Source organism: Diceros bicornis, chromosome 9, assembly GCF_020826845.1.
Source record: "Diceros bicornis minor isolate mBicDic1 chromosome 9, mDicBic1.mat.cur, whole genome shotgun sequence".
Classification (NCBI taxonomy): domain Eukaryota; kingdom Metazoa; phylum Chordata; class Mammalia; order Perissodactyla; family Rhinocerotidae; genus Diceros; species Diceros bicornis.
The window spans coordinates 53,801,997-53,820,481 of record NC_080748.1 but is presented as its reverse complement, the minus strand read 5'-3'; the positions used below and the strand labels follow the sequence as shown (position 1 = coordinate 53,820,481).

The window sequence follows — 18,485 nt, the reverse complement described above, 5'->3', positions numbered from 1 at the left end:
AATGTCATAGTGAGTTTTCCCAGTATGTTGCCAGGTAATATTATGCCTCTAGATTATGATAGTGTTGAGTAAATGTTAGAATCATGAAATTGTAGAATTTTAGAGCTTGAATGGATATTTAAGGTTATCTAATCAAAATTCCCATTAGTTTATAACTGAGGAAACTGAGACTCATGAATGCAGTGATGGATCAAACCAACAAAATAAATATTTTTAACTAAATAGGTTGGATTTATACATTTTTAAGTAGATAATGCCTTGCTTTCCAGCTTGTTTTTTAGAAGATTTTATGTAAAGTTGCTGTTCCTTTTTGGGTTCCTATGGCCTCTTTTCTCCCTTATAGAATACCTATTTCACTGGATATTAACAATTTTCTCTCTCTCTCCCAATAGGATGAAAATGTCTTTATGGCAGAGGCCTTGTCTTACTCTGTTTTGTACTTTTGTATTCTCAACTTTAATTACAATGACTGTCACAGAGCAATCCTTCAAATATTTGGAGAATGAATTAATGTTCCATAGCAATAAGAGAAAAAAATTTTAAATTCAAGTAATAAATCATGCATCTATTAAAATGTATGATTAACAAATATAAATATGTGTTCCATTTTTCTCCCCACAGTCTCCAAACGTCCACAACTACCCCGATATGGAAGCTGTTCCCTTGTTGCTAAATAATGTGAAAGGGGAGCCCCCGGAGGACTCATTATCTGTAGATCACTTCCAAACACAAACTGAGCCAGTGGACTTGTCAATCAACAAAGCCAGGACATCCCCCACAGCCGTTTCATCCTCCCCAGTTTCCATGACAGCGTCTGCCTCCTCACCTTCTTCAACTTCAACCTCTTCATCGTCTTCTAGTCGTCCAGCCTCGTCCCCAACTGTTATAACATCAGTATCTTCAGCATCGTCTTCGTCAACAGTATTAACTCCAGGGCCCCTTGTTGCCTCTGCATCTGGTGTGGGAGGCCAGCAGTTTTTGCACATTATCCATCCTGTACCGCCTTCAAGTCCCATGAATTTACAGTCTAACAAACTGAGTCATGTTCACCGCATCCCCGTGGTGGTACAGTCGGTGCCTGTTGTCTACACAGCTGTGCGGTCACCTGGAAATGTGAACAACACTATTGTAGTGCCGCTTTTGGAGGATGGGAGAAGCCATGGCAAAGGTAAGGGACACAAGCGAAGCCTTGATGTATTTTTGCACTAGAGGTAACTGTTTAAGTGAGTGGACCCTAAATTGTATGCAAATACACTACATCCAGAGAAGTTCTATGCACAACAACGCAGAGACACCAGCTGATCAGCCACTGAGTAGAACACAGTTTAGTAGAACTAATCTCATATTTATATAGGTGTATGATTCAGTATTACTTAGTCTGTATTTTTATGCATTAAGTCATTTAATGTCAGAATTCAAATACCTAAATTTGCAAAATAATGTTTACCTTCAAATATTCAGATGGGAAGGACAATTTATAGTTAGTGTAACTGCTTGTAAAGTATAAATGCATAAATCCCTTATAGAAATTATCCATTATGTGATTTTTAAAAGTGAATCAGAATGTTTCTTCTTTCACTTGTTCAGACTGTAACTTTTTGGGTGACAATAATATAAAATGCCATGAAGTTATAATGCTTAGAATCTGATCATTCACTTTTGAGTAACCTGTAAATTAAGTTGCAATTAAAATAATTTTAAAGTTAGGTGTTTGGCTCGAAAGTGTCATATAGCTTGAGTTCTTATCTTTGTATAAGTCTAAGTTATTATCATTTTAAATAACAGGATGACTTAGTATGATGGAAATATTTCAGCAAGCAGTATTAATATTCCCTTCTAGGGTTTAGAAGGCAGGAAGATACTTTGCTTCATGACTGTATTTAATAATACCCAGTTACTTAATTATAGATGATAGTTATGCAGCTGATCATGAAGTTGCTCATCTAAGTTCTTTTTTCTTTTTACAATTTTTACTAGAATGAATTATAATAGTATCACGCTGTCAACTTTTTTCTTCCCTTCCCGTGAATCTTAAAAGTAAGGCACTCTTCTATAGAAATGTAAAATGCCTATGATCATTGATTTATTCCCTTTTAAACTGAATACAATGTGTATACTTTGTCTTCGGAGCCTAGAAATGTTGATGGATTAAGACTTATGTTGTATTACTTTTTGCTTTGATGCCATATTACTACTGAGGCCCATAATTAAAATATGATCGATGAATACATAAAACACTTCCTTCTCATCAAATGCTACTAAACATGGTCATTTGGGTTCTTATATAATAAGGTAGGCTTCAATGCATAGGAATAACCTTTGATGGTGTACTTAGAGAAATTTTTGCAAACATATGCTCTAAAATTGTGCATTCACCTTTGGCAAGTTACTGTTTTATCTGCAGTGAGTTTCTTCATAGCACGTGAAATGAATTTCACCTTCCCAGTTTTCCCAAGTGAAAATCTCATGACTAACAGCAATCAGAGATTTTAGACTGCAAACTTGAGAGGCTGACACTCTGTGCCTACCTGACAACTTCTCTTTTGTGTGCTGTTTGAGCAGAGACCAGGAACTAGTCCCCTGACCCTCTTCGTGAACAGGAAGAAGAAGAAGAGGGAGTAGGGAGCCTTTTCATGGATTTTACTTGAGCTGAACCCTCTTTGATATTACTAATACTTCTCATCGAAATGAGCTTATTGATTTGAATAATAATAACATAACTGAAGGCCACATCAAGTATTTATTTTCTTTTATAATTTACAGATTGGTCTATACATTTTTTAAGAATTCGGAATTAACAAATAGCAAAATACAACCTTGCATATTACATTATTTTACATATATGTGTTTGTGTATACCATAGAATCCAGTCTTCCTACGAAACCACTTAAGGGACATACTGCTTTTATTATGAAGTTGGTTGATAAGGATTTTAACATTATTCAATTGTTCATGCCATTTTTTTTTTTTTTGCAATTTTTATGCGCTATTGAAGGAAACAAAAGAGCTATCTCTTTTATTTTCCATCATCATTTTATGGGAGAGGCTATTTTTATTTAAAGTGTATATTATATAAAGTATATTGCCAAAATTTAATTTTCTGAGAAATATAGCTCTGCAGAAGAACTTTGTTAAGTTTCGTGCTGTATGAGTATGTTTGTTAGTTTCATGCAGTGGTTTTTACTCATAATTTTCTCATATCAAGAATAAAAGTTTATATAATCGTAAATATGCTGGAATGTGATACGGACATTAGGAGCATGAGGTTTGGGATCAAGAATGTGTGAGTTAGAATCCTAGTTCTCTCACTTACAGCTTTGGACTTGGGAAAGGTATTTAATTTCACTAATCTTCATTTTCTTCAGTGTTATGGGAATAAAAACATGATCTATCTTTGAAGATTATTGTGAAAATTAGTTAAGAGCTCATGTGTTGGGGCTGGCCCCGTGGCTTGGCGGTTAAGTGTGTGTCCTCCGCTACTGGTAGCCCGGGTTCGGATCTGGGCACGCACTGACACACCACTTGTCCTGCCATGCTGAGGCCGTGTCCCACATACAGCAACTAGAAGGATGTGCAACTGTGACATACAACTATCTACTGGGGATTTGGGGAGAAAAAGGGGAAAAAAGGAGGAGGATTGGCAATAGATGTTGGCTGAGGGCCGGTCTTCCTCAGCAAAAAGGGGGATTGGCATGGATGTTAGCTCAGGGCTGACCTTCCTCACGAAAAAAAAAAAAAAAAAGCTTGTGTGTAAATGTCTAGCATTGATCAGCTATCAGTAAATGTTTGCAATTATTTATCATTATTATCTCCCCCTAAAAATACCTGAAGCAACAGTGTTCAGAAACTTTTTTTCTGTCTTATAAAAACAGAAAGTTGCGGGGCCGGCCTAGTGGCGTAGTGGTTAAGTGCGTGCGCTCTGTTGCGGCGGCCCGAGTTTCGCATGTTCGGATCCCAGGCTGCCCTGATAGCGCGTGCACTCTGCTGCGGCGGCCCAGGGTTCACATGTTCGGATCCCAGGCTGCACTGATGCATGTCAAGCCATGCTATGGCGGTGTCCCATATAAAGTGGAGAAAGATGGGCACAGATGTTAGCCCAGGGCTAATCTTCCTCACAAAACAAAAAACAAAAAAACCCCAGAAAGTTGGAGGGAAAAAAAGCTTACTGAATTTAAAAATGAAAAACTGCTCCCAAGAAGTTGGTATAGAAATGCTTCTCAAAGTTGATACTACAACATATTATAAGGGATGAGAGTTTAGTATGAGAAATTGTCTGGAAACATTCCATATTTTCTCCTTTTATTAGTTTATATTAAGTTTTTATAATCACCATATTCTACAAATATTGCTATAGCATTTTATGTTTTTTTATTGTTCAACTGATTAATTAGATGATGGTGAAAGTGTCTGGTGGAGGAGGGCTGCCTACCTCACAGAATGAATGGAGGAAAGGACATTTCAGTAATGCTTCAGGTCTTTATTTTGCAGATACCTGGTTGGCACTGGGCCAGCTGTGAAATGGCTGAGTGATAAAGGGAGCCCCTGTTTCATTCCCAGTTAGGGCTTGTATATCTGCTGTGGATAAGCAAAAGAAAATGTGGTAGGGGATTTGGATTTTCAAAATGCTACTAATAAAAATACAAAACTAACTCATATAAATGTAGGTGATTATACTGGCTAATTACTATTAAAGTTGGTATAACATATCTGGTCTCCGGTAGAGAAACAGATTACCTTATATGTCACATTACATAACAAACTGTGAACGTACACATCCGTGTCTAAGATAATGTGCCATGTGAATTATTTGTCCATTCAAGTATTTATTGAGCATCTATCGGGTAGCAGGCAATTTCTTGGCACCATGGATATAGTGTTGAACAAAATAGACGCTGTTTCTATCTCAGCCTACTTACAGTATCCTGGGAGATATTGACATTAAACAAAAAATCATACAAGTAACTGATAATTCTGGTCAAACTTGGAATAAAACATAGACCAGCCACAGATTTGCCCAGGGGAGACAATGTAATTATAATTGCAGCTAGAGAAAGTTGTATTTGATAAAAGTATTTTCACAGAGGGTGTTGTTAGAAGAAATGCTTTTACTGTGCTGCTCAGAAGGGGATGGTTAGGGTTTTGGGAATTTGGTAGGATGAAACTTCTGCGTGGGTATGCTTGACTAACAACAGAGGATGTGAGAAAGCTTTCTAATGAGGATAGACCCTCAGCCCATCCAAGTATTTAAAGAATATTGATCTAAAGGAATGACAAGTTGTTAGCTAGCCCAGGACACCGAGATATCTCAGTTGAACCTTGAATGTAATATGTGACATGAAGAAAAACGGCGTGATATTCTGTAAAGTCTGATAAACAAACACACTAGAGCTAGTAGAGGGAGGGTGTCCAAGAGAGTCTCCTGAGGAAGACATTTTTCCTCTTGATACCAAAAGGACAAGTAGTAGTTAGCCCCCAAAGTGGTCATGCTGAGAGGTGGAGGGCTGGCCATGGAGAGGGAACAGCCAGTGGACTGATCTGGCCCGAGTTTTATTACTACGTAACCTGAGACATGTTATTTATAAACAAGACCCTCAAGGGATTATTTGACCTCAGAAAGGAATTTCAGTCCAGCCTGGGGAAGTTTTTGGTACACTTCACAGGAGATTTTCATTGGTTTTTACAGATATTTAGTAGCAGAAAAGCGTAGAGGGTCGTAACAAATTACGACAAATTAAGCTAAGTTGTTCTCTGTTCGTTATTGCCTTGACAGAGGAGTAGGTGTGTTTAGGATTCTCTTTCCTTCCTTCTGATCCCACTAGTGAGGTAAGAGGGAGAGTGGTAAAGAGAATGCAAGTGAAGAGAGTGTTTCAGGGAGGGAGTCATGAGTTCTATCAAAAGCTGCTAAGAGGCCAAATAAAATAAGGACTGAGAATTGAGCATTTGGCAAGGGTGGAGGTCATTGGTGACGCTACAGTGTGTCACTGGAGTGGTGGGGACAGACTAACTGAAGTGAGTTCATGTTCAGATGAGAGGTGACGGAGAGGAGACTGAAGGTTGAGACAGCTCTTTGGAGTAATTTTGCTAGAATGAGTTGTAGAGAAATGGAATGATAGCTGGAGAGGCATTTAAATTCTCAAAGGAGGGATTTTAAAAGAGAGAGAGAGTATAGCATATTTGTATTCTATCAAGAATAATCCAGTAGATAGTTAAAAATGAATAATTCTAGAGAGGAAGAATTGTAGAAGCAAAGTCTTTAATTGCATGTTAGTTGCTTATATTATACGGTGGAAGTAACCTGCATCTTGCACTAATTAACCCAAATTCTAAAGTCAATTTATTAGATTGACAAATTTTTTAGGAAAAAAGATACATAATGGTAAATGAAAGGAAATGCAAAAACAGAAGATAATGATCTGGGATTGACAATGAAAAGCAAACAAATAAAAGTTGAGTAAAATTTGGGTTCAATTTGAGAATTGTAAAAAAGATACTAGAATTAATATAAATAGATCAAACATTTCTTGTTCATCACCTAGTGGAATGTACAGAATAATTCAAAACAAAAGATGAACCCGAAATAATTTGTATTTAAAGACATTTTTTACATTTGAGTATTAATAGATATTACATTTTAGAAATTCAGAATACTTAAAGGGCCATACCGTAACTAGTCTGTGAAAATCCAACTAAAGAGCTAAAAAAAAGATAGACTTATCTCCTCCCTCCCTTACCTGAGCTGGTCCTTTCTCCGTGTTCCTGGAGGAACAGGTAATATCACCTGATGCCCAAGAACAAGGCTCGAGCAAGAGTGTGATTGCTCCGTGGCTTTGGAACAGTCAGAACTGAAAAATTTCTTCCCTGACCACTGTCCCATTCTTCTTTATTAGTTTATGTAGATAGTCTGTTATTTCTCCCCCTTTCCCCATGATTGTCCTCTCCTTAGTCACCCAAAGCCATCGGATGTCCACGTGACTGTAATACATTGCCTCGGGGAAAGAGCTCGGCTCCAGTTTCTTATGCAGCCACATTTTATTTCATGGAAATGCATCCCAGCAGCCCAGTCTGCCAGAATTTTACAAAACATATTTATTGCATTAAGACTTTATTGTAGTCTTGTAGTATTGTAGTGGGGTCATACTTGAAATAACTTATTATGGGTCATAAGTGCATTATTCCTGACTTAAAACATATATGTGTTAGATCTTTAAGCATAAAGTACTTTTTCCCCAAAATATATGATTAGAGCATGTTGATACTGCTGTTAAGAAACCAACCCCATTTGGGCATGTAATTTCTTTGGTCATCTCCTTTAAAAGAGCATTGTTTTCTTATTATATTTAGATGAAGTGAAGACTTCTCCAAAAATATACCTTATTTTCATAGCACTCATTCAGGAGTTTCAAAGGGATGTGGCCATGGGCAAATCTGAAATACTCACACCCCATCTTCTTCCTGCAGGCTGTTGCTTTTCTCAGCAGCCTACAGGAAGAAGCCACAAGTGTATTTTTAGTCCTGTGCCATTTATATTTGTGAAAGGAAATATGGTCATCGCAGTGATTGCTGCAGAGCTGGTTGGAGGTTATGACTGTAACTCCTGACCGTTGAATGTGACTGTAGTTTTGCTCCCATGAAACTCCACATTTCAAATCTCGTTGTTTCATCAATTTTCTTCTGCTGTCAGCTCTCTCACTTGTTGATGTTAATGACATCTTATTTCAGATCATGGTTCATTTTGTCACAGACTTGCTTCTTCTGTCTACCTTACACATGACTGTCCTCTTTTAGTTCACCATTCGGTGGAATCCTGGTGTCATCTGTTCATATGACCAGAATAGTCTGGGGCAGCTGACCCATGCTTATGTGTACGGTTGTCTTTGCTTCTTGAGTGCTTGAACTACCACAGCTTCCTTTGGTAAATTTATTCTTCTACTTATGTTTAAGTATGATAACTTCTAGATATAGATTCATATTTTAATTCTGAATTTGATTTTTATCGACAAACCATCTAATTACTTATGTTCTTTAATTAATTTTTTAATGTTGCTTATTGGGAAGCAGCCCTGGAGTGTTGCTGACTTGCAGCTTCTTATTCTTAAATATAGATTTTGATAGGACTTGAGTGTTTCACTACTGTCATTGTAAAATAAAAACAGGAACTTGTTAAATAGTCAGAAAAGCAGTCAGCAAATATTTATGAAAAATTGAATTTTTGGAAAATAGGAGTTTAGAAGACTTTATTTTATGCAGATTCATTGGTCATTTGTTGTTTGTTTTTACCTAATTTTCAGCATGGAGAAGAAACTGTATTTTTTCACATCTGGGCATGCGCAAGAGGTTGAATAGATTTTACCAAAAAATTGGCTTCTTATGCTCTTTTGTATCTGAAATACCTACAATCTGTCAATTCCTCTGCTTCGTCTGGCATCGACTGGCTTGGTTCTAAGATTTGATGATAGTAACTGCCTCATAGAGGAGACAGACGTTGTCCATATTGTTCTAAGAGAATTAGCAGAAAAGAGAAAACTCTAGGTAAGCTCCTTGTAAACTGTCAAATGTCAAGGAGTGAGTTTGAATGGCTTTCCCAACTCCCACAGTTAAGTAGTAAATAAAAGTACAAAGGGAAAAAGGAGAGAAAAGGAGAAAGTATGGACACCAGAGGCAGTCCATGTTAAGAGAGAGATGAGACTTCTGAGGTAGATATTACTTAAGGAAGTGAAGATATAAACAAGAAAGAAATCCATTTATTAGATGAAGTAGCTAAAGCAAGAGGTTAACAAAATGGACTGTGTTCATTCTGTTATAACATGGTAACTACCGCACCATCTTAATTTGTTAGGACAAGTTTCTCCTATAATAAAAGGACCTAATTTATATTTAAATAAATATATGCTTAAATGTGATATTTTACGAATATAATATTCTGATGTAGTCTCTACATTCATTTGTCACCACACCTGAAAAGTTTTCTCTGCTAATTTTTAATACATTGAACATTACACACTGGATTTTGAAATATGCAGTCTTTCATTTTCTTTGTACTTGCATTTTTAAAAAACATTTTTTCTTTCCTGAAAAATATAAAATTATATATGTAATAAAAAATATATTTCCTGCTTAAATATAAAGCTTCTAATTACAAATAGTACAGGTGGTATTATGCTACAAGAAAATTCTTAATTTACATACTAGATTGCAGGTATTTATAGAATTATTTTGATGATATTTAGATGTATTTACTCAATGCGAGAAACCTTAGGAGATTATCTGTCTGTCTGTCTATCTATCTATCTAGCTAGCTAGCTAGCTACACATACATATGTATATATATATTTAGCAAATGAGCATTTTACCCAATGTCTCTTAAGACCTATACGAACAAATGAAAGAAGGAAGAATATAAGATCCAAGAGGGAAATTTGGTTTTAGAATCATTGCCAGCACTGTGTTAAATTGGCTTTTTAATTATTTACAGCTCTCTGGATGTGGTTTCTGTTCCTTATTTTTTCTTATTCCCTTAATAATTGTTCTTCTGTTCCAAACTATGTTACTACTCTCTCAGCTCTTTCCCTCTGCCTATTTTCCATTGTTAATGGATAATTTTTTTTTTAAAGATTTTATTTTGTTTATTTTTTCCCCCCAAAGCCCCAGTAGATAGTTGTATGTCACAGCTGCACATCCTTCTAGTTGCTGTATGTGGGACGTGACCTCAGCATGGCCAGAGAAGCAGTGCGTCGGTGCGTGCCCGGGATCCGAACCCGGGCCGCCAGCAGCGGAGCGCGCGCACTTAACCTCCAAGCCACGGGGCCGACCCCAGTTTAATGGATAATTTGATTAACTGGTATTCCACTTTGTGTTCTTTAGAAAAGAACAGGTTGATGTTTCCCTTTCTATCTACTAAATGAAAGAAGAGCTACCAATTTAAAGAGTAATGATCATGTGCTCCATTTTTCTCCAGCCACCTTTATGTGGGGGAAATGCTACTCTGATCATTGGCCAGTTGTATGTGTTTTTCATGACCAAGTGGCTTCACCATCTTTTTCTTTCTATTCATTAGCTCATTGATTCAGCACTGTTTTATGGACTGGTTAAATGGCCAGTAATGTTCCCTTCTCCCAGCTATGGAGATTTTTAAAATAACTTCTCTTAAAAGCCAGCTTTAGTTTACAATACACTAAAACAGTATTGTTCACACTGCAGATCACTTTCCTATTGGTAAATCTTGAAATCCATTTAGTAGCTCATAAACAGCAGTTGTAAAGAAATTAAATAGGATGGAGTGAATTAAAAAATATTTGAGAGTATCACTCAAATAAGTATTATATCATGAAACTTTTGTTTAGTAACCTGTTTATTTACATACATGCAAATGTGGTAACTGTGAGTGTGTGAGTGTGTACTGAGTCGTGTTGAAATATATGTATTTCTTACTGTAGTTCCTATCCAAAAGTCTGAAAAAGACTACACTGGAGTTCTCTCATCTTCACCTCAGCTCCCTCCCTCATCCCTTCTGCTTTCTGCACCTCATTCTCAAAGTACCCCCCTTGATTCCACCTTTTGTTCTCTGCCCTCTTGCTCCCCATCTTCCCTCCGTTGCCCTACTTCTCCCTCCTCCCAGTTCTCTGTCTCTATCTCCCTCCACTCCTCCTCATTCTACCTTCTTCTGAATCTTGATTCTTTTTTCTCTTCCATATCTCACCAAATCACAGATCCTAGAAATAAGTGATGTGTTATGGAACTAAGAGACCTACATTGAAAATGACAGTCTTTGTACTGCCATCTAGTGGAAGAATTTTAAAACAGTGAAAAAGTCCCAGGAACTATATAGTCTAGTTATTTATTCTATAATTGCTCCCAGATTTTCACACCTAGCTTGAGGTTGTAAGGTAGTGCATTGAATATGCCCTTTTTAAGTAAAACTTGAACCTAAACTTGAAACTTAACTTACCTACTTTGTTTTTAGAGCTCTATTATATGAAATATTAAAAAAAAAAAAAAAAGACTAGGTTTAACTTGGGCCAGAAAGAAAAAACATAACTTCTATCCACTTGTCCCACTTCCCATGCTGTACGTTTGTATGTTACTTCTCTTTAGTGGGAATAAAATGCTACTTTCTGTGTATCTGTGCTTAGTTTTCTTTTAAACGATGGATTATGTTTGTTGAGTAAATGGAAGCGCGTATATGCCAACTTGTGTACTATTAAGTTTTGCTGAATGTCATAGAGAAGAAATAAAAGATAAATGCAGAGTTATGTCTTGGAACAGCGAGAACTCGGGAAGACAGAAAATAGGAGAATTTGGTGGAACTGGGATAACTGGGAGTAGCCCTTGGAAAGGTTGTCAAAGGAACTGTCTTCTCAGTAGCTGGGGGCTTAGAGAAGTTCAGTAGAAACAGGGTAGAATTAGAAAGATAACCCCATAGCATATGGGTTTCTCAGTTTCCTGGGGGAGAGAAAGACCTAGTGGGACTTGGTTGACCTACAATAATTATGAACAAGCTCCTCTGTTGACAAAACTGTAGTTGTTTATATGTTTATTGTGTTATATATGTCTATATAAACATATGTTTGTGGTATATATTATTACAGATCTTCACTTCTAGGATAAAATAGGTTGGGGTTTCCCAAAATCCATCTGTCTCAATAGCTACTATTTCCCCAACACATTTCATTTTGCCTGATGCTAGTAAATGCTCAGTAAATATTTATTGATTGAAGAGATGAATAAATGAATTAATTAATTAGTGTAGCCTGCTGTAGTTGCCATGTATTGTATGAGATGCTTAGGAATGCGATGGCCCGTGTTGATCTATAGTCCTAAACTCTAACCATAAAAGGATCCTTCCTTTGTATGGTAAAGTAGATGAAACAACAACATAAAATGATAACCAACAGGGTTCCTCACATCCTCACAGTCTGGCTCCTAAAATCCCTCCACTGCCATCTGTTGCTGTTCCACCAAATATATCATGTCCCCGCCACCATTTCCATGGCTTTTCATGATGACAACTCTACCTTTATCCCTGTGGTTTCCTTTTCCTGGAAGACCTTTTCTTTCTCTGGCAAAAGACCTGGTTCACATGCCTTCTTTTGTAGAAAAATACATACCAAATTGTAAGGCAATTTATTGCATGTATATATGAAATTATATATATATAAAATCTCTTGGTTCAGTATCTTTGGCTCAAATATATATAATATAACATGTAATTGTATTATAATGATATCTATATTATTGCCTTACTGCCTTATACAATGTCTGACACACAATAAACAATAAGTGTTTGCAGAATGAAAGGATACCATTCGCAAAGCTGTTACTATTTTATGTCAATGGGCATCAGTAATTCCATGACGTTCTTGAGTATGTTGTTTCTGCTGTTTCCCAAGTTTGTTTTATTTCATAGTACTTAATATTAAAGAATGATATTTGGTGCTACATTATAAATGCTTGATATGATTTAAGTTTTACTAGCTTCTGGAGTTAAATCCCTGTGGGTGAGACTTATTCTTATGGATTCGAAACTGTCTTAATGAAAAGATATTGCTGTATGAAAATTATAGTCAGTTCTTATGTATGGTTTTACCCTCATGTAAAATATTTTACCTGTGAAACTAGGATAAATAATGGCTTTGATTGGGTCCAGGCAATTAATAGAGTTGGCTAGGTTTCTTATATAATAGTAAATGCCAATTTCATTTCTCAGTCAGGGTGAAACAAATTATACCTCCTACCCCACTGCAGTTAACTGCGTCAGGATCATAGTCCCGTAAAATCTCAATAAAATCTGAAAACTGTGGAGTATGGATAATCCCACTATAAATTGTAATAAAATTACTCCTCCAGACTCTATATTCTCTCCATTAAGTTCATAGACACTGTCTGTTTGTACATAAAGTTTTATGAAATAAATCGACCAGTTCTCCTGTCCTTACCAGATAGCAAGCTGTTTTGATTTAAAAGCTGATAATAGTACAATCAGTTTTTGGTGTTTGCAGTGCATTTTAAAAACATAAATTTCATCTAACGAACCTTAAGTAGAAGGAAAATGCTACTTTTATGTGCACTATGTAGTGAATGTCTCTTTGTGAGGAAGAATAAATGACATATTTACCGTGGCGGGGCCATTTGTTGCAGCCATAAAACAAAGATTTGGTTTCCTTCCACAGATCTCTAATCTTAAAGGTATATTAAGCAAACCCAAGCACAAATCTAAAAGAGCTTTATCTTAATTGTTTCAAATCTTCTCTGTTTAGAAGGAATTGTCAATTTCGTGATTGCAGTTTTGTCTCTTCCGTGCTAAATCCAAGGGCTCCCTAATCATCTCTGGCGGGGCCTCTGTCAGAAGTGGATGTTTTAAATCAGCCCTCTGTAAAAACAGAGCTCTTTAAAACAGAGGAAACCTTCTAGAGACCTAGATTGTAAATCCCCAGAGAACATTAATTAGACTCTGAAGCAAGTCATATGTTATAATGAAGGTAGAGTAGGTGGCATTTGAGGTGAAAGTTAAAGAAGCATAAGATTTTGCTACTCAGAGTAAGTAGAAGTATTCTAGACCAGGAAAGGAGTGAACAATGAGGGCAGAGAATGGAGGATCTATAAAGAATGAAGAAGAGTGTAATTTTACTGAATTGTAGGCTGTAATGCACTCGCACAGACACATTGCATAGGATATAAAACATATTTTGCATGCATGATATATACTATGAATTACTTATAGGAGAGGATCTGAGATTCTCCCTCTCTCAAAGAGAAAGCCTTTTAACTCTTACTTTATATATACTTCTTACATTCTTTGTGGGTTTGATTTTCCAGCTGTGCATAGAGAGAAATTAGTAAATAAAAATGGCAAAGGAGAAATAGCTGAGAAGAATATTTTTCAGTTTTTACTTTTATAACTCGCGTCCCCTAAAATGTTGTCTTAATAGATTTTTTTATGTATTCCCAATAGCCACAAACATTTTATAGCATTTCATTTTCTGTAGTTTTCCTTAGTAAAAGAAAATAGATCTACTGATTTTGCCTTACCAATCTACGGATGCTTGATACCCCCTGAGCTTCTCATATGTCAACCTCCCTACCCAAATAGGAAACTCCCTTTATCTGTAGGTACACTAAGGGCAGAAGATGGCAGGTAACAAAGAAGGCGTCGAAATTATTATTAAAATAACTTGAAAAATCACAGCAAGTTCTTTTGAGATTGGAGTAAATAGGCTTACACAGCACTTCAGTCCTTGGAGGTAACACTTTATTATAGCATAATAATTGCTTTTGAAATAATGATCATTAGTAATGAAAGAAAGGTTAAATTATGGTCAGTCTATTTGAAGTAGGCAACAAAGTATGTAATAAATCTTATAAAGATGTTTATTAAAAATCATTTAAATAATTCACCTGTCTTGAATGTTCTTTGTGCTTGACATACATCATCTTTAAGTCTTACAATAGCCAATGTATAGCTATCATTGCCTGTCTTTTACAGAAAAGAAAACTGCGACTCATGTAAATTCCTCTACTCCTTATAAGGTCACAGCTTATTAGTGGTAGAGCCTTGAATGAACTGAAAACTTTTTCATACTCTAAAGTCATTTTGCCATACTTGGCCTTAATGCTTAAAAAGTCATGCCTTAGTTATCTAGAGAATTTGTCAATATTAAACAGCCAAGTTCCATATTTTCTTAAATTAGGTACATTGTATTTTTAAATAATTTTATTTTTTGTCAAGGTTTAAAATTTGTTATATATGAAATCTACTATATATATAAAATCAAGTATATGTATGTGTGTATATATATATGAACTGCATGAAGTAATTCTGTGTTGCTAAATATTGGCATTGTGGGACCATATTATGTATTTCTATTTCTCCAGCATCTTGCAGCATTAAAAACAACAGCCTCGAGCTGTAGGTTAACATTTCTAGGTGTAGGGAAATTTTGTCAAAGTGTGGTTCACTGAGTTTCAGAGGTCGACATCTGTGTCATTTTTAGACATATCTGGTCCCTGCCTGGGGGTTCTCTGCTCAACCAAGTCTTGAGCAGGGAATTGGTTCAACAGACGTACACAACACAGACATGCCTGTTCTGTCTTGCCTTGTTCTGGTAGTGGTTGTTTTCTAAAAAACACAAGGGGAAACCACAAAATAAAAATAGAGCCAGCATTTATTATTACCATTATAATTATATTTATTTTTCTTAGATTAATGAGTTCAATAAAATTTTGAGCACTAGCCAATAGCTAATAATCATTATAATGTTACAGTTTTAGAATTATCCTAGCTTATATAGCAGATGTTCAGAAATGCCTTCTTCAAAATCGGGAAATAAATTCCATAAAATGTGTTTGGTTACAGAGAATAGCTTCATAGTAAGATCTGACATTTGCTAGTTTGTGTTTCAGCTTTCTTCAGAGTCTCATATAGTATCTTTTTTATGTTTTGGTAGTTCTTTTACTATTTTATTAAGTTTATCAAAGAGTAAATACATTGTATGCTGTCCAGAGTTGATTGGTATCATGATATGTGATAGCGAGTATTTTTCAACACATTCTTAAAGTCATGGTTAGGGGCCGGCCCCGTGGCTTAGCGGTTAAGTGTGCCCGCTCTGCTACTGGCGGCCCGGGTTCGGATCCCGGGCATGCACCGATGCACCGCTTCTCCGGCCATGCTGAGGCCACGTCCCACATGCAGCAACTAGAAGGATGTGCAGCTATGACATACAACTATCTACTGGGGCTTTGGGGGGGGGGGGGGGAATAAATAAATAAATAAATAAATTTTTTTTTTTTTGAAGTCATGGTTATACTGGAACATGATCCACTTATCTAACAAATGAACTCTAACTGGTGACGCTCTGCTTAGTGACATTGATGTGCCCATTGGTATAATCTACAGTAATCAAGGTAGTAAACCTCCAATTATGTGTTTTATTATCTCATTATCCACCTTGCAACTAGCACAGCTATTAACAGGCCCATTTCTTTCCTTCCTTGGCCAATTGTGATCATTTTTTATGTTAATCAGCGTAATAAGTCTCTCTTACTTAAAAGTAAACCCCCTTTCAACTGTAACTTAAACTAATTTTCACTACATAATTTTCTGTGATCTGATCAAAGTGGAAGTGTACAGCATTTTCAGTGTACAAGTCTAAATAAGCCACTGACTGGTTTATAGCTATTTTTCAGTGTTGTGCTCTGTATTTTTAATTATGACAAACATTGAGAATAGAATCCTTAATAACAGCAAGAGTTAAGCCATCACAGACTCAGACTCTACTTGTTAACCTTATTTATTCCATACCTTATTCCAGAGAAGATAAAAGGAATATCAGATATATTATTACTATTCAACCAGTGGGTAGTTTATTTTGAGAGGCCTTGCATATTTGTAAGGTACAGAATGCAGTGGCCATCTCATATCTGGGCATGTTAGAATATACTCAGAGAAGAGCTTGGTACTGTGCCTTATTTATGCATGTACATATAAATATGAATACACACAATGAATACACACAGAGACATATACATGTATATGTATATATATTTATATTAAAAATATTAGACCACCTAGAAACTGTTGTACTTTATAAGCTAAATGAAATTAGTTGACTTGTTATAAACTTCTTGAATTTTATTCCCTATGTTGTACCATTTAAATGGAGAAAAAAGTCTTCATATTTATTATTTAAATGAATATGATACTTATAGCACCCATTTATTTTCTTTTTTGCTTCTTATTCTCTTATCAAAACTAAATAAAATTTGAACTGCCAGATTAAAGTATGAAGAATTTTTTTTTTTTTTAATTTAATTTCTATTTTTTTAAGCTTTTGCCTTACCCGGGAATTGTCCAGTATATTCCTTTCTATTCACTTATTTATTTTATTAATGCACGTGTGGTTCAGCCACATCTACAATGCACAGATGATGCCCACAAGAAGTTGATAGTCGAGTGAATAAAGGAGACAAAACAACTGTAGTGAGAAGAGTTCTGTAGTACAGATAATTGTAGACCCATAGAGGATCACAAAGGAAGGAGCACTAAGCTGGATGGTGGGGAGGGGGTGGTTCAGGTAACTTCAGGAGAAGGGTGTTTCTCAGAGGCAGGTGTTACTTGCATCATCCATATAGATATGAAGAAGGAAAGGCGATTTTTAAAAAAGATACAATTTCCTGGAAATATGAAAGAGCATAGTGCATCCTGGTAGATAGGTAGATTATATAAGTAGGTAGGTTGGTATGGTTCAGATGAGGGTGTTTATGAGAAATGGAAATGAGGCTCCAGGGATATCCAGGTTATCATAGGCCTTGTGTGCTAAGCTAAGGAGTCTGTATTTACTGAATGCTACAGGAAGACACAGAAAGCTTGTGAGTAGGTGGGAGTAACATGGTAACATTCAGATCTGTGGATGAAGGATTAAATGTAGTGAAAATAGAGGAAGGGAGAAAAGTTAGTAGGCTGTTATAGGAAGCCAGGTGAGAATTCCTAAAGGCCTGTGCACAGGCAGTGTGAATAGAAATCCAACAGACAGAACTTATTGCCCAATTGGATGTCAAGGATGAAGGAAAAAATAAATCTAGCATAAGTCCCAGGTTCTTTTTTTTTTGGCAGCTGGAACATGTTGAGAAGGTTCAATGGAAGAATATATGAATTCAAAGATCATACTGAGAATTTTACCCAGAAAACAACACGAAATGGAAAAGTTGACAAAAACATGAGAGAAAAGTTAAGAGACATGAATTGAAGTATTCCAAAATTTATCTAAGAGGGCTTCTATCAATTAACAATAGATAGAATGCAGTATTCAAAGAAATTAACAATAGATAGAAGGCAACGGTCAAACAAATGTGTTGGAATTTTGGAAAATTAAGGGAAGTCAGGAATCTTAGAGTATAAACAAATAAGTAAAAATAAATTTACATCAAGACACAAAGCAGTGAAATTGTCAAGCATGAGTCATAAAGAAAATCTCAAAGGCGTATCTACAAAGGAATTAAAGAATGACAAAGACTGTCAGCCAACAAGAAATGCCAGAAAGCAATGCAGTAATCTCTTCAAAGGGCTGAGGAATCCTAGAATTCTGTTCTTCCAATAAAGTAAATTCAATTGACAGTAAAAAAGAACAACAAAAAATTCAGACATAGATTGACCAAGAGTTTACCACCCACATAAATTTGCTGCGGGAACTAAAGAATATACTTTTGAAAGAAGTAAACAAAACTAAAAAGGAGAGGTGAGCTTAGAACTGGTTTTAAAAATATAAATATCTGCATAAAGAGATAAATTTTAATTAACTCTTGCCAGTAAAACATGAACCAAAATTTGAGACTATAATGAAAAAGACCATGAGGAAGGTGGGAATGTTCATTGGGTAGTGATAGCATGCTAAATCCTTCTTGTGTTTGGGAGGAGAATAGATACACAAAATGACTGTAGGCTTAAGAAAAACTTTTAAATCTGGCAATACTAAGTCTTATAATGATATGGGGAA

At 35.9% G+C, this 18,485-nt stretch overlaps 1 protein-coding gene across 13 annotated transcripts in view; it reads left to right on the top strand.

Moving 5' to 3' along the window:
- Positions 1-18,485, top strand: part of KLF12 (KLF transcription factor 12) — a 420,215-nt gene that overhangs the window by 279,463 nt on the left and 122,267 nt on the right. For all 13 annotated transcript variants that reach the window (XM_058548296.1, XM_058548302.1, XM_058548300.1 and 10 more), the window contains one exon: positions 622-1,168. In XM_058548296.1, coding sequence (XP_058404279.1) covers positions 622-1,168 — 547 coding nt within the window. The remainder of the gene's footprint in view (positions 1-621; positions 1,169-18,485) is intronic.